This window comes from Dendrobates tinctorius, unplaced genomic scaffold (genome assembly GCF_039654945.1).
Source record: "Dendrobates tinctorius isolate UK_male_01 unplaced genomic scaffold, ASM3965494v1 ptg000103l, whole genome shotgun sequence".
NCBI lineage: Eukaryota > Metazoa > Chordata > Amphibia > Anura > Dendrobatidae > Dendrobates > Dendrobates tinctorius.
In genome coordinates this window covers 10771683-10794202 of record NW_027361771.1, presented here as the reverse complement: position 1 = coordinate 10794202, position 22520 = coordinate 10771683, and the positions used below count along the sequence as shown (strand labels likewise).

The following is a 22520-nucleotide window of genomic DNA, read 5'->3' as shown; positions in this document are numbered from 1 at the left end:
GAGGGCATATAGGTGTAACTAATGTGGGCTGTCAGGGTGTCACTACTCAGGGGGCTCTGGATGTGGCTCGTGACCATCTCTCAGAACTGGGGTGGGCTGGAACGAACATTATAATCCTAAATCTATAATGTCATAATCTAATCTCTTTTCTAATATACTTTAATTAAAAAGTTCCTATTGATAGCTCACTACGCGATCTAACTGCTTTATTTTTTTAACCTACTTACTGTTTGATGATGCTTCATTTGAGAACTCCTATTACATGTTGGAGTAGTCATCAGGGAGCAGAAGCTGTGGTCACTGCTACAGCCGCTGCTCTGTTGTCATCATTTTCAGAGGCTGGGCTATTCCCTGCTCTATTGACCATGTGTCGGTTGTAAATTTCGACATGTGCTCAGTAGGGACCTTGTCACTGTGCGATATTCTTCTCAGAGCACAGTGACAATGCAATACTTCGCCAGCTCGAATGAAAAATGATGAACCAGCAAGAGAGCGCACTGTCAGTGCACAATATAAGGAGAAAAAACTGCTGAGACCAGCGCTGCAATCACACGTTACGTCGTTTTAATTTTTTTCTGACATTCTAAGACTATGCTATGTACAGTGCGCTTTAGTAGTCTGTGACACACTCCATTCCTTGTAGCGTAGTATCTAAACGATATGTATTAACATGCCACCACTTTTTCCCACTCATTTACATGGACATAGCAATACAATTCATTTCTTTTTGCTCTTGATGGCCGCTATTTACTGGTGACAGTGACAGTAACAACATGTTATCTACGAGCCACAAAAACCTGTCTCATGGTAATGGCACCACACAATACAGTATGAAAAACAGATCTTCAGAATATAAAAACTAAAACTATCTCCATAGCGCCACCTGACAGCTAATTTGCATACATTTTCTTAAAGGACCAACTAGTTGATTCTTAGCAAGGGAAGTGGTACCACTTCAATAAAATGGATTATATGTAGGTTAAAGCATTATCAATCAAATAATTAAACAGACTGGTGCCATCAGTTACCAGGCACTCTCTATTTTTAGCTGCTTATTAAATTGTTCTTTTTTTATGTCAGACATTTCCATGTGGAATGCTAAAGTATGTAGTGTCTCTTGTGTGATGACTCTTGTGAATTTTAACACCAAGATGAAATGTGTGAGCCATGAGATAACAAACAAGACTTCACACACAGCTTAGTTGACGTCTGACATCAGACAGCAATTAGTTACACGACAAAGTCACTGTGCTGGGACAATACACCAGATCTGCCAGTACCTTGTGTTGGACTGGCTGAGTGCTCCAACATTGTATCATCCAGCATTAGATCTAAAAGAATGACATGCTGTTAATTACTGTTCCCGATGTTGTAGTACACTTTGATATTTGCCTAGTATGATAACTCACTTTTGGTATCAAACTTTATGGTAAGTTGTCAAAGACTGTAGTTTAAAGAGAATCTTTCACCAAGTTTTTGTTACCCCATCTGAGAGCAGCATAATGTAGAGGTGGAGATCCCGATTCCAGAGGTGTATAACATGGTGGACTGCTTGCTGTACTTTTGACAAAATCTCTGCTTTATCTTTTGTAGAGCTGTCAGTTCTCTGAATGCTGAGCTCTGTATAACCCCGCCCACACCACTGATTGGCTTGTTTCTGTTTATACTTGCATAGGCAGAAAGCTGGCAAACAGTGGTGGGGGTGGAGTTATACAGAGCTCATGAATATGGAGGACTACCTGGCAGCAGGTTTACTAGTCCTCTAGTGATAATCTCCTGCTGAGAAAATTACAGCAGTTAGCCCAGTCAGTGACACATCGCTGGAATCAGGTTATTTGTCTCTACATTATGCTGCTTACATATAAGGCTAGAAAAAACCCTGCTGACAGATTTACTTTAAGGCAAGGCCCATCTTTGTAGCCTTGCATCTAACATGAAACATTAAATAAAAACTTTTGCAAACACTGTAGTCAATTAAACACGTATTACAGTTCAGTGTATTAAGCTCCTATGGAAAACTATGTATCTCTATGGTAACAGATTATAACAAACTGTGTAATCTTATCCTAAAAAGTGGTTCTGCTTACAGGTTAATTCATCAGAGCTATCATTCAATAGTCTTCATTGGGATATGATTATATTACAATAATGCAGAGTTACATGGTTGGTTATCTTATTGCACAATGTGATTATATTTTAATTAGATCCCAATCAAGAATGTTGGATTTAACTTTAAAGACCTGGAAGCTCAACCATTTATTTCTCTGTTGTACATGAGGACTTGAGAAAGCACAAGAACGTATAAGCGAAACGCGCGTTGGGGTTCGTCCACCATCCTGCACCTTCCTGATTTCCCCCATACTTCATAAGTAACAGGTACACTACTTCCATAAGTTCTTTTCTACTTGCTGACTGCTTAAACCATGGCTTCAGGTGTCCACTGATACTTTACCTCTTCCCTCAGTATTCCTAAGTGGTTCTATTTAACTATGTGATGGGAGCATTCAGGTTCGGTGTCCTTTCCTCGTTTGCACATCTTTTAACTTTTGTAAAATGTTTTTCGTGTTATACTATGTACTGACATATTTACTTATATTAAAAATAATTTGTACTTGCTGCTCCTTGTCCTCTAATTTCTAAATAAGGACATGTGTAGCAGTGGGATGTTTTGTGCTTCCATACAACCACAAGCACTGAAGAGTGTGGGGCTAGTTTTTACCCTGTATATGGTAGATTTACCCTGCACTCATATTTCAGGGCCATGGCTGGGTCTTAACAGTTGAGGGTCACAAACCCTAATGGATATGTATCCACATTTATACATTGTTATATTATAACTATACAATGATTGCTATAATATGCCAATGTTGCCACTATACTAGAACCAAATATTACCACAATGATAAATATCATCGCAATAGTGTTACATAACAAAACACACTATACAAAAAAACAATAATACCAATAATGACACTATATGACTGCACAATGGAATAATACTACTATATAGTTACCGAACAAGATACTATACAAAGACCAATATTACCGCTATATAGTGTTAAGGCCCCGTTACACACAGCGAGATCGCTGATTTTGTGACGCAACAGCGATCTCGCCAGCGATCTCACTGTGTGACACACATCAGCGACCAGCCCCCCCGCCGGGTATCACTGGTCGTGCAGCAATGTCCTGGGCCATATTTTGATCGTTGGTCTCCCGCATCGCTGTATGTGGCAGCGGGAGACCGACAATCAGCGAGCTCCCAGCGCTATAAGCAGAGGCTGGGAGCTGGTATCTAAGGTGAATATCAGGTAACTAAGCGCATGCGTCACTTAGTTATGCGCTGTGTACCTTAGATACCTACGTGCTCGTGCTAGGACGCTGGTATCCAAGGTAAACAGCAGGTAACTAAGTGCTGCACGTGCTTAGTTACCCAATATTTACCTTAGATACCAGCGTCCTAGCGTGAGCACGCAGGTATCTAAGGTGCATAGCGGGTAACTAAGTGACGCGCGCGCTTAGTTACCCAATATTTACCTTAGATAACAGCGCCCTCACTGGTCCTGATTGCTGGTGACGCTGCCTGTTTGGCAGCTCACCAGCAATCATGTAGCGAGGCACCAGTGATCCTGACAAGGTCATATCGTTGTCGGGATCGCTGGTGCATCGTTTACTGTGACAGGGCCTTAAGGGAATCTGTCACCCCTTTTTTGAGATATCATATAATGATATCATTCAATTGTGTGTCACATAAGGATTCTCTTAGTACTTTTGCTTCCCCCTGACCCCGCACCTTTCATACATAAATACCTTTTTTATATCGGTTCAGATGTATGTAAACTGCCGCTGTCCGGTCCGATGGGCGGGGCTTATTCACCTGCTCCCCCCTCCCTGTCTTGCTCTACACAAGAAGAAATCCGTAGAGCAAGACGGGGGGGGGAGCAGGTGAATAAGCCCCGCCCAGCGGACCGGACAGTGGCAGTTTGCATACATCTGAACCGATATAAACAAGGTATTTATGAATGAAAGGTGTGGGGTCAGGGGGAAGCAAAAGTACTAAGAGAATCCTTATGTGACACACAATTGAATGATATCATTATATGATATCTCAAAAAAGGAGGTGACAAATTCCCTTTAAGATACTGGTTCTACACAGGGGCTCGGACACATAGGTGCCAATAGCTCTAAGGATCAGGCTGCAGTGCATAGAGTTTCTTTGTTTTCTGTTATCATGGAGACACATACATCTGCATAGGAGCTGGTGATAAAATACAGTAAGTGTTTTTTAAGCAATTTAATATTTGAAAGTTACTTCATTTTTTTTGTAGATGCATTAGAAAATTAGATGGAAACGTTATGGCCGGTCGATATTTTGGAAAACAAAGACTGCACATGAAAAACAGAAGTGTTCTTACAAACTCTCCTTCCCCTTGCTGATAATGACCTTATCAAGACGTTACATTGTGTCACAACGAGAAACACTGAGTTCTACTAAAAATATCCTGGGATGGATGAACACTAGCCACAAACTTCGTGAAAATGTTAGCTGATAGTCGAGTACCTTATTCAACAGCCTCTAATATCTGTAGAACAAAGCAGGTTGGGTAAGTAAAGTATCTTTCCAGCTAAGAAACAATTTAAATTTGAGTTTGAAATTTTTATATCAGAACCCAAGAGGTTTGGCACAGTAACTGACCTGTATTTATAATGATTGTCTACCCTCAGACGATGCCTGTCTACTAACCTGGCACAGATAATATATTGTATGTTTAAAGGGGTGGTTTGGTACCTAAAATGTCCTTTCTAACGATCATTACACCCTGACCACTTTTATAATTAACTTTATATACAATACCCTACACTTCTCTCTATCCAGCTAATGCCTAAGTGTGTTTTTTGCTTCACTTCCTGTGACAATTCATTTGAGAGGAGTCTCAGATAGGACATCACAGGAGGCTGGTGCTGCACTCACTTCCTTGCAGCATCTAGTTCATCTCCTGGAACAGGACGTCATCAGAAAGCAGCGCTGCTGTTATGTTATACGGCTTCTTGCATTGCATCCCTCTGAAGATGCCCTGGATCCATAGTCACAGTGATAGAATTTGTGGAAAAGGTGAGTGCAGCGCCGGCACTCCATTTCTATTTCTGCTACTGCTGATTCTAACTTTGGAACAAGACTGAGTGACTGACAACAATGGCGCTCCCTAATGATGATTGGTTTGAGGGCAGTGTTGGAAGCTGTGGGGGCACTGCTGGTGTGACTCACACTGCTTCTATCTCCATCCCATCTTCTTTCACAGTTAGAAGCAGCAGAGGGAGAAATAGAAGTAGAGTGGCGGCGCTGAGCTCACGTCTCCCACAGATGATATCATCATGGATCCAGGATATTCTCAAAGGGCAGCATTGCAAGAAACTGGAGTAAATAATTGCAGCGCCACCTCCTGAAGACGTCCCTTTCTAGGAAGGGAGATAGACAATGCGGAGAAGTAAGCGCAGCCTCGGCCTCCTGTGAAGTCCCGTTGGAGACTCTTCTCACAAGAAACATCACAGGAAGTGAAGTAAAAAGAAAAATTTTTTTTTATAAAAAATCCAATTACAAAACTGGTTTGAATGTAAAGATAGATATTTAGAAAGGAAACTTAGGTACCATACTAACCCGTTAAATTGTTATTCGATAGAGCAAGAATATACAAGAAATGCACATACTCATCAATGTCTGTTAGCAATCTATTATAATTTATAGAGTAGAATTTTTCAGCCCAGAAAATTTTCATGTGGATGATGATAAATGTTAATTATGGGAAACTGCTTTAAATCTATGTCCAAGCAGCTATGTCTTTAAATCATTATAACAAGGAAACATTCTTATGCCGTTAGGTCAACTGTATGAATTAGTGTATTATTATGAGCAGACTCACAAAGGCTGCCTTGTCAGGTGAACAAAAAGATGTCAATGGTGACAACAAGGTTAACATTGTGATGTCAGCGTTGCCAAAGTCAGCATTGTAAGGTCTGTTATGGCATTGTTACAATAATGATGTGATCGCATGGCAGAGAGTGCGACAGCGTTTCCATGGTCACTATTATGAAGTCAGTGACATCATTGTTAGTCTTACAGTTTGAGTGTTGGCATGAGCAGACATACCGACACTGTGGGGACAATTCATTAAGAGAGTCATAGTGCATGCAAGACGCGGTAAAGGGCTCATTGGAGTTCAATGTGCCAAATTAAGCGGCACACAATACTACATGAATTTGGCGCATCTTCTCTGTGGCTTGGACTTATGTGGCAACACCCCGTCCATTCCACAGCTCCACTCATTTCCACACAGCTGCTTTAAACTCACGTGAAAACGCCAAGATTTTTACAAGTTTTCTTTTGTAAAAGCTTTGATGAATCGGCCCCTATGATTTCTTAGTCATTAAGGTTATTAATCTGATGTCACGGTTAGTATGGTCAGTGGCATGACTACAGTATATCCTCATGCTTATGATGCCTGTGATAGCATTCTCAGCAATTGTCAGACATAGTGCCAATGTTGGATTGATCATCAGTGTAATCCTCACTAACGAACGCTGTGCATCACTGTAGCTCTCTGACGATTGTGTATTAGATAGCAATGCCTTCTGTAAATGTGGTAAATAGCAGAATTTATATTTTTCCATCAAATCTCCAAGATACATCAACTTTTTGTTGATCTTTTTCTTTGATCAAAGCAGACAATTGTTGTCATGATAACTGTAGCTCAGTGGAAATCATGTTGTACTCACATGTCCTGGCTCCAGTGCCGGGTCTTGCTTCCTTCGCCTATGGCGTCTCCCTTTATGCTAGTCTGTGTGGGTTACAGTGGTAGCCCGGCAAACACCACTGATGTTTTCACCCTCACTCAGGCAGGAGCCCACTGCGTGAGTATTGAGAAAGCATAGTTCAGCAACAATGTGTTTGTCAGGAGTTGGCTTCACCTTCCATTTGGCGAACCTCCAGCCGGTGTATAATTATCATTTCTGCTATTCCCAACTTCCATTGAACGCCCAGCATTTTTTTCCAAACCCAGTCCAGCATCTGTGGGTGTTGCCCACACTTACTATACTGCTATCACGATTCCAGATTACAAACTTCTCTCTAATGTTCTCAGAGTTGTTTACACCTTCGTCTCTGAAAATAATGTGCCGCACCTCTGCTGCAAGGTCCTGTTTGCGCTTATACTATTGTCAAGTTACAAGTTACAAACTTGTTTTGCTCATAAACTGTGCTGAAACAACTATTGCATGTACACCTCTGCTTTTCCTGTGGTTAACCGTATCCCTGTTGCCAAATACCTGATTGCATATAAATCTCTGCTATTCCCATGTTACCATATTCCTGCTATGAGATATCCTACTGCACATACTTCTCTGCTGTTCCTCTGTGTAGTTGCCTTCCAACTGCATCTCTTACTGACAGCTATTCTTGTCCATCTGCAGTCCAACATGCCCTGCTGTTCTAGTCATCACTGATCCATGTGTTGTCTGGCATGTCCATTTCTGCTGCATCATCGCCTCTGGTCCGTGCTGTGAACCAGGTGAGCCCATAACATCATGACAATAAGGGAAGAGTCACATGGCCGTATAAGTCAGCGGGTGATCGCAACGCAATGCCCGGACTGGCCGTCGGCTCTCTCGACCCGAGTGTGACAGCATGTATTTCTAGGCAACTGGGCAACTGTCAAACTCAGGTCGGGAGAGCCGACGGCCAGTCCGAGCAATGCGTAGCGATCCTCGTCCAAGTTATATGGCCGTGTGATTCTTCCTTAACAGGTAGCATCATATTGTGAGGATAGTTACACCACTGCTGCATTTTTGAGGGCAGTATTGTCATTATAGCATGTTTAATACATTTGTGTATGGTCAGACTTCACAGTATGATGATAATAATGTTGTCATATAACTAAAGGGGTTGGCTACTTAAATTTAACAAATGTGTAGGCTACATGATTGTCATTTTGTGAACAGGAAACCTATGCAGTATATCAAGAAGGCTTCACTAACACGTGTAGGAGGAGAACCTGTAATACTTATACAGTATATGAGTAAGTGCCACAACATCATGTATACAATACATATGTTAATAGTGGCTAATCCCTTTATATGTGTTGAGAGAATTAATTTTGTCTTTGTCATTCCCAACATTATCACACAAGTATGATTAGTACTGTAACATTATTATTACATAATTTTTATTACAATACTTTTAGGATTTTGATACGACGTTGGAATGCATAGTATGATGTATTAATTAAGATGTCAAAGTTATGAATACTAGGCTTTTACGTTTCAGTAACTGATGTATACATTAGGAAATGAATTACTGCTGGATAATATCTGTAGATGATGATGGTATGAATGAGAACATATCATAAACTATCTGTAGATAATGCATCTGAGAGATCCAAAGGAAACTGGTGCAGAAATAAAGAGATGCCAGCCAGTCTATGGTGTAGTATGTCACTGCATGCAGATAATGATTCCAAAAGGAAGGGAGAAAAAGGCTCACCAAATAATACACTTCCTTACCCAAACAGTGGTAAATATCTAACTCCAAAATCTTCATAAATTAGAGCAAAAACGCAATAACTAAAAACATAAAACACAAGACATTTCTTGAAGTTTTTTAAATTTCTATGGAAAAGTGCATTCTGCATGTAATAGTTGTGAAATACAGGATACCATACTTTTAAACACACTGCATGTTATACTGTAATGTATTCTTACACAAGGACACTAGATGGCGATAGTGATATGCAAATACTTCATATAAACCGAAGACTAGGGCATTCATGATTTGGTCACAAATAGGAAGAAAAACTGTAAATAAATTTTAATTTCCCCTTTATAGAGATAGCAGATGACAATTAGTGCTCATAAACTTCCATGAAGAACTATAAGGCTGTGTGCCCACGTAGCTTTTTTAAGCGTTTTTGATGCATCTTTCGGGGTCAAACCACATCAAAAGAGCTTAAAAGAAGCATCCCATTCATTTAAATACATTTTGGCCTTTTTGTGCCAATGGATGCGTTTTTTACCGCTAAGGAAACGCTTAGCGGTAAAAAACGCAGCATGTTCATTAATTTCCACTTAGGTCTGCGTTTTTGGCTATTTCCTATAGTCCAAAAGACGCGTAGAAAAAAATGCATAAAAAACGCGCGGAAAAAAACGCCCGTTTTCTGGGAAGGAGAACCCGTTTCCTGAGCGTTTAAAAAACGCTACGTGGGCACATAGCCTAACTGACGTTTCAGGAGAACTTGCAGCAGAATGTTTGTGTCTACCTCTAGCTTCTCTCCCTCCACTCCTTGTACCATAGTATTTGAAAACCCCCAATTGTCATTTCCTATCTCAGTAATGGGAAAATCTGTATTCATTGAATACAGATTTTACCCACTAAATTATTAGTGAAAGATCAGTCCAGGAGGAGAAAGAAGCAAATTTCTATGATAAGATATATTATGAAGTTTCTTATTTTTATGTATACTATTGATTTAGGAAATAACAATTAAAACAACGATTATTCTTTAACCCCTTTCTGCCATGTGACGTACTATACCATCCATGTGACCTGGCACAATTTGACTGTGGACGGTATAGTACTTCATAGTGATGAGCTGATACTCACAGACCGCTCCCGGCACTTTTACCCCCGAAATGCTGCGATTGAACACGATCACAGCATTCCAGGAGCAGGCAGAGGGCTGACAGCCCCTCTGCCTTTGGATCGGAGACCCTGCGGGGTCCCGATCACTGCCATGGTAACCCGATGTCGTCATTTTCATGACGACTATGATTGTCCCATAGGGGGGCAAAGTGTAAAAGTTAGAATAAAGTAGAAACAAAAAAATAAATTATTTTAAAAATATTTAAAAAAAAAAGAAAAAAATCAATATTGATTATACCACTAAATAAATATTTTAAAGACAATCTAAACAATAAAAGTACACATATTTGGAATCACCGCGTCCGTAATGACCTGACCAATAAAACTGTACAACTAGTTAACCCCTTTAGTGAACACCATAAAAAACAATGCTTTATCATCATACCGCCGAACAAAAAGTGGAATAACATGCGATCAAAAAGACGGATATAGCTAAACATGGTACCGCTGAAAACGTCATCTTGTCCCACAAAATACAAGCCCCTAAACAGCTCCATCACTAGAAAAATAAAAACGCTATAGCTCTCAAAATAAAGCAATGCAAAAATAATTATATTTTATATAAAATAGTTTTTATTGTATGAAAGCCCAAAACATAAAAAAAGATATAAATGAGGTATTGCTGAAATCATACTAACCCGAAGAATAAAACCACTTTATCAATTTTACCACACGCGGAATGGTGTAAACGCCCCCCCCCAAAGAAATTCATGAATTGCTGGTTTTTGTTCATTCTGCCTCCCAAAAATCGGAATAAAAAGCGATCAAAAAAAGTCATGTGCCCGAAAATGGTACCAATAAAAATGTCAACTCGTCCCGCAAAAAACAAGACCTCACATGACTCTGTGGGCCAAACTATGGAAAATTATAGCTCTCAAAATATGGTGATGAAAAATATTTTTTGCAATAAAAAGCGCCTTTTAGGCTGGTTTCACATTTGCGTTTTTTTTCGCGGTAATTTAGCGCTAAATAGCGCATGCATTTTTTTTTCCTATACTTTGCATGGGATGCGCTTATGTGCGCTTACACATGCGTTTGTACGCGTTTTACCGCGCATGCATTTTTTTGCGGTATGCGCTCGGACGCACAAAATGCAACTTGTTGCATTTTTTGTGCGTCCGATTTGCCTCAAAAAAACGCATGCGCGCGCAATGCGTTTTTTTACAGCAAGACACCCATTATAAGTCTATGGTGAGCATATGTGCGCATTGGCATGCTTATGTATGCGTTTTTTTGCACATGCGTTTTTTTTTTACCATTAGTTTAGACAATGGAATTTAGGGGTTTGGGTAAAGTTAGGGTTAGTTAAGGGGGTTTAGGGTTAGGGTTAGGGTCAGGGTTAGGGTTAGGGTTAGGGTCAGGGTTAGGGTTAAGTATGGTTTGGTTAAGGGTTAGGGTCAGGGTTAAGTATGGTTTGGTTAAGGGTTAGGGTTAGGGTCAGGGTTAGGGTCAGGGTTAGGGTTAGGGTCAGGGTTAGGGTCAGGGTTAGGGTTAAGTATGGTTTGGTTAAGGGTTAGGGTTAGGGTTAGGGTCAGGGTTAAGTATGGTTTGGTTAAGGGTTAGGGTCAGGGTTAGGGTTAGGGTTAGGGTCAGGGTTAGGGTCAGGGTTAGGGTCAGGGTCAAGTATGGTTTGGTTAAGGGTTAGGGTCAGGGTTAGGGTTAGGGTCAGGGTTAGGGTTAGGGTCAGGGTTAGGGTCAGGGTTAGGGTCAAGTATGGTTTGGTTAAGGGTTAGGGTCAGGGTTAGGGTTAAGTATGGTTTGGTTAAGGGTTAGGGTCAGGGTTAGGGTTAAGTATGGTTTGGTTAAGGGTTAGGGTCAGGGTCAGGGTTAGGGTTAGGGTCAGGGTTAGGGTTAGTAAAGTCATAGTTTGGGTTAGTGTGAGGGGCCACCTAATGTTGGAAAAAAATGCAAACGCGGTAAAAACGCTCTAAAAACGCATAAAAACGCTGCGTTTTTTTCATGCATGCTCATAAAAATGCTTGAAAAAAACGCAGCAGTTGTATGCTTTTGTATGCGTTTTTCAATGCGTTTTTTTTGCGGGAAAAACGCGCTGCAAAAAAAAGCAAGTGTGAAACAGGCCTTAGTGTGTGACAGCAGTCAAACAGAAAAACCCACTATAACTCCTCTTTCGCAATTCCTGATATTTCCGGTACCGGAGATGTCAGTGTCTGTATGTGTAATACTTGTGGCACACGTGTGGCATGCGTGTGCCGCATCAGTACCACGGCGATCGGCACAAGCAGTGGAGAATGTTGAGAGCCGTGTTCAGCACCGGGGAACAGCGCTTACTGTAACGCTTCCTCGCCGGCGCCGATGCGTGTCACATTGTCACATGGATGACATCCATGTGTGTTATGCGTATGCACGTGTGCTGGATGTCTTTTGGCCCGTGCTGATATTGAAAAACGGACATGTCAGCGTGTTTTGCCCACCGACACATGGTCTGTGGAAACACACTGACATGTGCACAGACCCATTCACTTGAATAGGCAAATAGCGCTCCGTTCCTCCCGAGTCTCTCCGCTTGGCTGCCCAATGGTATAAAATTCTGTGACACATCCATGGTGTCAATATGATCACTGCACCCCTAGATGAATTCACGGAGAGGTGTAGTTCGTAAAATGGGGTCACTTATGGGGGGTTCTGCTGTTTTGGCACCTCATGGGTTCTCCCAGTGAGTCATGGCACCTGCAAACCATAACAGTAAAATCTGATGCTTCCCTTCTGAGCTCTGCCATGTGCCGATTTTTTATTTTTACGGCTTTACGTTATAAACTTCTGTGAAGCACTTGGGGGTTCAAAGTGCTCACCACACATCTAGATAAGTTCCTTAGAGGGTCTAATTTCCAAAATGATGTCACTTGTGGGGGATTTCCACTGTTTAGGCACATCAGGGGCTCTCCAAACACAACATGGCGTCCGATCTTAATTCCAGCCAATTTTGCTTTGAAAAAATAAAACGGCGCTCCTTCCCTTCCGAGCTCTGCCATATGCCCAAACAGTGGTTTACCCCCACATATGGGGTATCAGCGTACTCAGGACAAATTGCACAATAACGTTTGGGGTATCCTGTTATCCTTGGTAAAATAAATAAAAATTGGATCTGAAGTAAATTTTTTGTGAAAAAAGTTAAATGTTCATTTTTTTAAACATTCGTAAAAATCCAGTGAAGCACCTGAAGATGGTTTTGACAACCTTGAGGGGTGCAGTTTTTAAAATGGTGTCACTTTTGGGTATTTTCTATGATATAGACCCCTCAAAGTGACTTCAAATATGATGTGGTCCCTAAAAAAAAAAAATGGTGCTGTAAAAATGAGAAATCCTGGTTTAACTTTTAACCCTTATAACATCCTAACAAAAAAAATTTGGTTCCAAAATTGTGCTGATGTAAAGTAAACATGTGGGAAATGTTACTTAATAAGTTTTTTGTGTGCCATATCTCTGTGATTTAATGGCCTAAAAATTCAACGTTGGAAAATTGAAAAATTTTCATAATTTTTGCCAAATTTCCATGTTTTTCACAAATAAACACAAGTCATATCAAAGAAATTTTACCACAGTCATGAAGTACAATATGTCACGAAAAAACACTGTCAGTATCACCGGGATCCATGGAAGCGTTCCAGAGTTATTACCTCATAAAGGGACAGTGGTCAGAATTGTAAAAATTGGCTTCGGTCATTAACGTGCAAACCACCCTCAGGGGTAAAGGGGTTAAGAATGTTAATATCAATGTGAACAATGCATATACTAGATTTCTGGTCTTTATGTGGGGGGTGGACAACCTCTGGAGAGACCTTTTTTAAGCTTAGATGCACACATTTTTATTAAAAATTTTGTAGCATTTGGCTTGTGCATTTTCCGCACATTTGTCTCTGATGTTTTTTGTGGTCATAGATCAATTGGAAGGAGCTAAAAAATCTCAAACAGATAAGACAGTCGGAAATTCTCACATTAGACCATCAAAATGAGCTCACTGATGGATTCTCAGATAACTCATTCTGCAGCCAGCAACAGACAGTGCAACAGTGAGATTATACAAGGCAAAGTGACAGGTCTGCTTTAAGAATTTTTCTCAATTTTGGACATTATAATGACACTGACAATTTTTAAAGATATCAAATATAATTTTTTTTAGCTATACTTATTATGACCTTCTCTGACTATCTCAGATTTAAATTGCTGTGGGACAACAATAGGGCTTAACTTCACTCCTAGTTTGCAAATTCATGGTTGGTAGAATGATATTTATATATAAGCCAACAGTCTTTTTTTCCCCAATTTTCTTTTTCTGCCTTCCTAATTTCACAGTAAAGTAAAATAATTGCTTGGACCTTACAGTTTTGCATTTCTAAAATAAAAGATAATTTAAGAGGTTTATTAGAAACTGCAAAAAGCCTTCACATTCACATTGATGTTAGGCTTATAGAGCTGAAATTCCAGAAAGAAACATTCTACTGTCTTGGATTTCAACCATTTCTAAACTATTGTATTTTCCAATTTGCAAAATGGGTAGCCTTAAAGGGGTAACTTGTCTGGCCTTAGGCTACAAGTCTGCAGTCACTTTTTGTGATTGCAAATGTGAAGCTGAGCCTCTTCTCACAGCTAAGCCATGAGTCAGGATAGTCAAGGAGTCCAAGGTCAGAATACCAGGAGGATAGCGGATCAGAGCAGAAAGGGTTAAACAGATGGATAGTCGGAACGAAGTCCACGGTCAGGCAATGAAAGATCTATAAACAGAAAGCAAGGCACAGAGAAACAAACCAGACAATAGCTGAATGTTCGTCTGGCAGAGGTCAGGGAGAAACAGCCCAGTTATGTAGCCTGGTAATCACCTGGGATAATGAACACCTGGAGACAGACAGAGACTCCCAGTCTCAGATTGCACTGCTGAGCTGTAAATGAACACACTGACAGCTCAGCATGCCCCTGCACCAGACTGGAGGACTGAGCTGTCAATCAAAGTACTGACAGCTTCAGCACACCTCTGTACCAAATTGGATGGCTAAGCTGTCAGTAACTGTATCCCAGACACACTGAGGTATGGAACTGTGACAGCAAACTTGTAAAACCTCACATTGCATGCACTTAATACTGAAAGGATTCTCAGGTGTTGGCACCAGGAGCAATGGCTCATTACTGCAAGTTTGTGATTTGCATATATGTGGCCGCATGCCAACTAGATGGACGCTGCCTTCATTAATGCAAGTGAATTGAGTGAGGCTGGACACAGTCTATTTAGAATGTTGCAGGAAGTATAGAAATGAGTGACTGCAGACTTGAAGCCTAAGGCTGGATAACCCCTTTAATATAGAAATGTCAAAAGATAAAAATTGGACAATCATCTCAAGGGATCCTATCATCTGTAAGAAATTTAGTGACAAAACTAAGCAGATCTTCAAGTATGTTTGGACAATGTAGATTTCCTATATATTTTGGGTGAATATTCTGAACTCAACATGAGCAATAATTTATTACATACGGTATTCGGGGTTGGCCTAGGCTAGGACATCAGGTGGAGGGGAGGCAGGTTGGTGTGTGGTTAGAGCAGTGTGCTTTAGTAGACTTCGTCAGAAAGACTTATGCGCTAGCAGAAAAACTGGTGACCTCCCCGCCAGAATTGCAGGAAGAACTTGTGTGGTAACCCCTGTGAATGGGCATAATCTCCTTGTAAAGAGAACATTAGCATTATATAGTGAAAAGCTTTCATTGTTATTACAATTGTATCGTTATATGGTTCATTGTTGATTTGCACTGTTTAATCCCTTAGTGACAGAGCCAATTTGGTACTTAATGACCGGGTCAATTCTGACCACTGTCACTTTGAGGTTATAACTCTGGAACGCTTTAACAGATCCCAGGGATTTTGACATTGCTTTTTTCGCAACATATTGTACTTCATCCTAGTGGTAAAATTTCTTCAATATGACTTGTGTTTATTTATGAAAAGAAAAAACGGAAATATGATGAAAATTTTTTAAATTTTGAAACTTTTAATTTGTATGCCTTTAAATCAGATAGATATGTCACACAAACTACTTAATAAATAACATTTCCCACATGTTTACTTTACATCAGCACAATTTTGGAAACAAAATTTTTTTTGTTAAGAAGTTAAAAGGGTTACAATTTGACCAGCTATTTCTCATTTTTACAACAAAATTTACAAAACCATTTTTTCAGGGACCACATCACATATGAAGTCACTTTGAGGGATGCACATGACAGAAAATACCCAAAAATGACACATTCTAAAAACTGCACCCTTCAAGGTGCTCAAAACCACATTCCAGAAGTTTATTAACCCTTTGCGTGCTTCACAGAAACTGAAGCAATGTGGAAGGAAAAAATGAATTTCTTTTTTCACAAACATTTTACTTCAGAAACAATTTTTTTATTTTCAAGTGTAAAAAGCGAAAATGAACCACAAAATTTAGTGTTCAATTGCTCATGAATACACCAATACCCCATATGTGGGGGTAAACCACTGTTTGGGCGCACGGCAGAGATGGGAAGGGAAAGTTTGCTGATTGACTTTTTCAAGCACGGCAAAGATTGGAAGGGAAGGATCGCTGATTGACTTTTTCAATGCAAAATTGGGTGGAATTGAGATTGGACGCAATGTTGCGTTTCAAGAGCCCCTGATGTGCCTAAACAGTGAAACCCCCCACAAGTGACACCATTTTGGAAACTAGACCCCTCAATGAACTTATCTAGATGTGTGGTGAGCACTTTGAACCCCCAAGTGCTTCACAGAAGTTTATAACGTTGAGCCGTGAAAATAAAAAATTACATTTTTCCACAAAATTATATTTTTGCCCCAAAATTTTTATTTTCCCAAGGGTAACAGGAGAAATTAGACCCCCAAAGTTGTTGTGCAATTTGTTCTGAGTATGCCAATATGCCATATGTGGGGATAAACCACTGTTTTGGCGCACGGCAGAGCTCGGAAGGCAAGGAGCGCTGTATGACTTTTTCAACACAGAATTGTCTGGAATTGAGATCAGATGCCATGTCGCAATTGAAGAACCCCTGATATGCCTAAACAGTGGAAACCCCCCAATTCTAACTCTGACCCTAACCTCAACACACCCCTAATTATAATCCCAACCCTAACCATAACCCTAAGCACAACACACCCCTAACCCTTATCCCAACCTTAACCATAACCCTAACCACAAACCTAACCCTAACACATGCTTAACCCTAATCCCAACCCTAACCCTAACCCTATCTTTAGCCCCAACCCTAACTTTAGCCCAATTCACTTCAGCCCAACTCTAACCCTAATGGGAAAATGGAAATAATTTTTTTTTATTTTATTATTTTTCCCTAACTAAGGGGGTGATAAAGGGGGGGTTGATTTTCTATTCTTTTTAGTTTGATCGCTGTGATAGGGTCTATCTCAGTGACCAAATTGAAACAATAGGAAAAACCTCCTATTGCTGCAGGGTGCCGGCCAGCAGATCTCGGCCGGCACACTTCTTCCCGGAAGAAAACACTGGCGGCCGAGGGGAGAAGTAGGAGGGTCCAGGGACACCGGGAGGTACTGGGGAGAATCAGGGGACCCTATTTCTCTCTCCTCTGATATGTGATCACATCAGAGGAGAGAGAAATTAAATGGAAAATCTGACTTTTTTGACCCGAATCATGTTCTCTGGGGTCTCGTCTCATCTCTGAGACCCCAGAGAAATTCTGACTCTGGGGGGTGCTATAAACCTTTTCCTCAGCGCTGTTAATTAATGTCGCTGTGGTTTAAGTACCCTTAACTGCTGTCGTTAAAAGGCGTATTGGAGGTCGTTAAGGTGTTAACAACACCAATTGTCTTATAACAACTGTAAATTACACCTTTCACTGACTGCTCATGCCTTGTGTCCTCTGTACACTGCATCCGGTCACCTACATTACAAATAAAAAATAAAACAGCAAAAAATAAGAACTCTTAAGCACCCTGATATAGACTATGACCATTTTGCCTTTCGAGTGTTAATGAACTGTGCTCTTGGGTAAGATACAACATCTTCAAAAAAAGATGTGTGTTCATCTTAATTATTTGGCTCTCTTTCACAGCCATACGCCATTGCCATAAATATTACTCCATTTCTGACTGGATTAAATATCTGTCGTAATTTACACCACTTTTGTGGAGTAAATTGATTAACTTGGTCACGCACCATTCTGCCCAAGCTCTGTTCACTTTTCCTCAAGTTGGCTCAGTTGGCCAAGACAGGTCACACATTTTTTTCACAATGTGGAGTTGCGCAAAGATTTCAAGCCAGAATTCCAGAGAAAATTAGGTACTTGATGAATCGTGGCTGATGTGCTGTGTTTTGCTTCAGGTGCCTACAGAAATGTGAACTCTCTAGGAATATCAGTAGTCTTTGCAAACACAATGGGGCACATTTATTAGTTTATGCCAGTTCCATGGATGACACCCAAACCAGTCCTTCAGCATTATTTTCAGACATTAAGTCCATTTTAACTATTTTCATCGTTGAGCCCACTGCTCCGATTCAAAATATCCAGATAGAGAAACCCCATTTAGTCTCACATCTTCCATATTACATCTTTTACCACATAATATACATTTTGCATGGAAAGGTGTTTGAAGGAAGCAACATGATGTAGCTTAAATATGGCATGATTGGATTATTATCATTTTAGGCATTCATGATAGGTGCACTGGGAAAATGGGGCCGATTTGAAGTCTTTGCCTGTCATAGTTCTAAAGTGTGAATATGATAAACCGTTTTTTTGCTTAGTTATTTGAAGGAGTTTTTCAGCCTTATCACACTAATGACATTTCTATGTCTATTAAGATCAAATTGGAGGAGGTCCGACAATTGGCAATCCTACTGATAAGCAGTTTTCAGCTCAGAGGCCAACAGTGATCAGAGCTCTATTCAGAGTGCAGTGCCGATTCTAAAGGCCCTGTCGCACTAAGCGAGATCGCAAGCGAGATCGCTGCTGAGTCACTAGAACTGTGACGTTATAGCGATCTTACCAGCGAGATCTCTGTGTGTGACAGTGACCAGCGACCAGCCCCCCTGCCGGGTATCGCTGATCGTGCCCGAAATGTCTGGACATTTCTTTGGTCGCTCATGTCCCACTGAGTCGCTTGTATCGTCACGTTTGACACCTAGCCTAACGACCTCGTTAGCGACTCAGAAGCAAGACAAGGTGGGGATTAGCGTTCCCGACATCGTTACAAAGGTCGCTATGACACGCTAGATCGTTGCTCCGTTGTTGGGTAGATTGGACTGTCTGACATCTCAATAGCGACCACATAGCGATGCGGCAACGATCCCTGTCATGTCGTATCGCTGTCGGGATCGTTATAGCGTCGCTAGGTGTGACGGGACCTTAAGGGTTTACAACTGAACTCCTATTCAAGGGAATAGAAGGTGAGGTTCAGTAACCAGGAATAGAGTTGAGAGAATTTTTCAAAATTCAGTTCCCATTATGATCAGCGGCGAATATTGCAAATACAGACAAATGTCATTGGAGTAAATGGGAGTAGAAATGACTGAATATGTTTGGAACAAATAGGGTACCAATATGGCAAATTCAGAATCAGTGACTGATTCCGAACATATTCGCTCAACTCTAACCAGGAATGACTACCACACGGTGAACAGAGTGTGCTCTTCAGCTGCATTCACTGTTTACATCTGACCACTGCTCAACCTAAAAGCAACTGATCAGTACACAGTGTCATGTGTCAACCTCCACCAATGTGATGTTGATGACCTATCCTAAGGAAAAGTTATTGTGACGACACAGTATTTAAACTTAATTATGCCAGACATATATTTTCAGTAGGTCAGGAGACATAGACTATTGTTTATATGAGTCTAAATGTTGACTCTCGAATTGGTGTGTTTTTCTTCTGTGGGTCAAGAGACATAGACTATTGTTCATATGAGTATACAGTTGTGGCCAAAAGTATTGACACCCCTGCAATTCTGTCAGATAATACTCAGTTTCTTCCTGAAAATGATTGCAAACACAAATTCTTTGGTATTATATCTTCATTTAATTTGTCTTAAATGAAAAAACACAAAAAGAATTGTCCTAAAGCCAAATTGGATATAATTCCACACCAAACATAAAAAAGAGGGTGGACAAAAGTATTGGCACTGTTCGAAAAATCATGTGATGCTTCTCTAATTTGTGTAATTAACAGCACCTGTAACTTACCTGTGGCACCTAAATCACACTTGCAGCCAGTTGACATGGATTAAAGTTGACTCAACCTCTGTCCTGTGTCCTTGTGTGTACCACATTGAGCATGGAGAAAAGAAAGAAGACCAAAGAACTGTCTGAGGACTTGAGAAACCAAATTGTGAGGAAGCATGAGCAATCTCAAGGCTACAAGTCCATCTCCAAAGACCTGAATGTTCCTGTGTCTACCGTGCGCAGTGTCATCAAGAAGTTTAAAGCCCATGGCACTGTGGCTAACCTCCCTAGATGTGGACGGAAAAGAAAAATTGACAAGAGATTTCAACGTAAGATTGTGTGGATGTTGGATAAAGAACCTCGACTAACATCCAAACAAGTTCAAGCTGCCCTGCAGTCCGTGGGTACAACAGTGTCAACCCGTACTATCTGTCGGCGTCTGAATGAAAAGGGACTGTATGGTAGGAGACCCAGGAAGACCCCACTTCTTACCCCGAGACATAAAAAAGCCAGGCTGGAGTTTGCCAAAACTTACCAGAAAAAGCCTAAAACATTTTGGAAGAATGTTCTCTGGTCAGAAGAGACAAAAGTAGAGCTTTTTGGGCAAAGGCATCAACATAGAGTTTACGGGAGAAAAAAAGAGGCATTCAAAGAAAAGAACATGGTCCCTACAGTCAAACATGGCGGAGGTTCCATGATGTTTTGGGGTTGCTTTGCTGCCTCTGGCACTGGACTGCTTGACCGTGTGCTTGGCATTATGAAGTCAGAAGACTACCAACAAATTTTGCAGCATAATGTAGGGCCCAGTGTGAGAAAGCTGGGTCTCCCTCAGAGGTCATGGGTCTTCCAGCAGGACAATGACCCAAAACACACTTCAAAAAGCACTAGAAAATGGTTTGAGAGAAAGCACTGGAGACTTCTAAGGTGGCCAGCAATGAGTCCAGACCTGAATCCCATAGAACACCTGTGGAGAGATCTAAAATTGGCAGTTTGGAGAAGGCACCCTTCAAATATCAGGGACCTGGAGCAGTTTGCCAAAGAAGAATGGTCTAAAATTCCAGCAGAGCATTGTAAGAAACTCATTGATGGTTACCAGAAGCGGTTGGTCGCAGTTATTTTGGCTAAAGGTTGTGCAACCATGTATTAGGCTGAGGGTGCCAATACTTTTGTCTGGCCCATTTTTGGAGTTTTGTGTGAAATGATCAATGTTTTGCTTTTTGCTTCATTCTCTTTTGTGTTTTTTCATTTAAGACAAATTAAATGAAGATAATAATACCAAAGAATTTGTGTTTGCAATCATTTTCAGGAAGAAACTGAGTATTATCTGACAGAATTGCAGGGGTGTCAATGCTTTTGGCCACAAGTGTAAATGTTGACTCTTGAATAGATGTTTGTGAATTGTTGAATGCCTGTTGTTTATCTATTATATCAGTTCCTACATGATGTTGCTAACTTTGGATGACAGGGACACAGTTTCATTGAACAATCAATGTTTGCTAATATGTTAATTACCTATTTTATAAGTCCATGTAGTTTGGTGACCTGCAATCAGTGAAGGATAAAATATGCAGATTGATTCACAATGAGAGCTAATCTCATCTCATCTCACATTCCCCCTGACCTGTGGATGATGGCCTGGAGGACAGTTGTGGGTATAAAAAAGGATCTCTATCCTTCTGCAATGACACTCTACAGAACAACAGCTAAAGGCACCATGGCTCCATCAAGAGGAATACAGATTTGACCTTGTACAGGATGCCAGCTTAAGGGACCATGGCCCTAGTTGGAGGTATACAGATCTGCTCCATCGGCCATCACTTAACCCATTGGGACATTCGGAGACGTCAGTTAAGGACAATCCAGGCACCTGGCCCCATGGAGATGTTCAGAGAAGCCAAGTGGGGAACCTCTGGTCACCTGGACTCTTGGAGACATTCAGGAACGCCAGGTTGGGACAGGCATGTCACCTGGCCATGTACCTCAATTGACTGTCAGCTTCTGGACCTTGTTGTTACTTCCTCTCTGTGGGTGCCTGCCAAAAGCATGGTGCCACTGGTGTTGGTAGTCACCTCTGGAAGCCCCAAAGTTGCAGATGCTCTAATCTTGGCGAGCCAGCGGAAGAGTGAGAGCCTGTAATTTGCACCATCTTGGGTATTTTCTGGGACTCTTAGATATGTTATTGTCTGTTGGTGGTTCAATAAATTATTGCTACACTGTTTTACCCTCACCCTGGGTTGTCTAAATGGAATAATGCACATGGGAAAGGAGTGAGTGTGTTCAGTGGGATGATACCTGGTCCATGCGGTCTTTCTTAAGACAGCCAGGGCAACGGAGGAGAGCACCCACTGATCCCCGTGTCTCCACAGGTCTCAATAAGACAAGCTTGGAAAGCTCCTTTAAACACTTAGTGATATATGATGTAATGGTACTTTATATGCTGGCTCCCTGACATTGATGTGGGCTCAGAAGTTGAGTCAGCATTTCTGCCAGCAGATGATGGCTGAGTTATTCTGTCTCTAACAGCCAAGTTCTGCTCACTGACATGGTGGTGCACTATTCTAACTGTCCATCTGTGCTCCTGTGACATGATCACAGTACGCTTTGGCAGCCAGAGGTCTGCTGAAGACTCCCATGCCTCTCTTAAGAGTACTTC

The 22520-nt window shown here is 41.0% G+C and overlaps 1 protein-coding gene across 6 annotated transcripts in view; it reads right to left on the bottom strand.

Annotated features, from left to right (window-relative positions):
* The window catches only part of CACNA1G (calcium voltage-gated channel subunit alpha1 G), a 341842-nt gene that overhangs the window by 153667 nt on the left and 165655 nt on the right, over window positions 1–22520 (bottom strand). For 3 of the 6 annotated variants that reach the window (XM_073588061.1, XM_073588057.1, XM_073588062.1), the window contains exon 25: window positions 1281–1331. The exons of the other annotated variants lie outside the window; for them this stretch is intronic. In XM_073588061.1, coding sequence (XP_073444162.1) covers window positions 1281–1331 — 51 coding nt within the window. The remainder of the gene's footprint in view (window positions 1–1280; window positions 1332–22520) is intronic. 6 annotated transcript variants of the gene reach the window in all.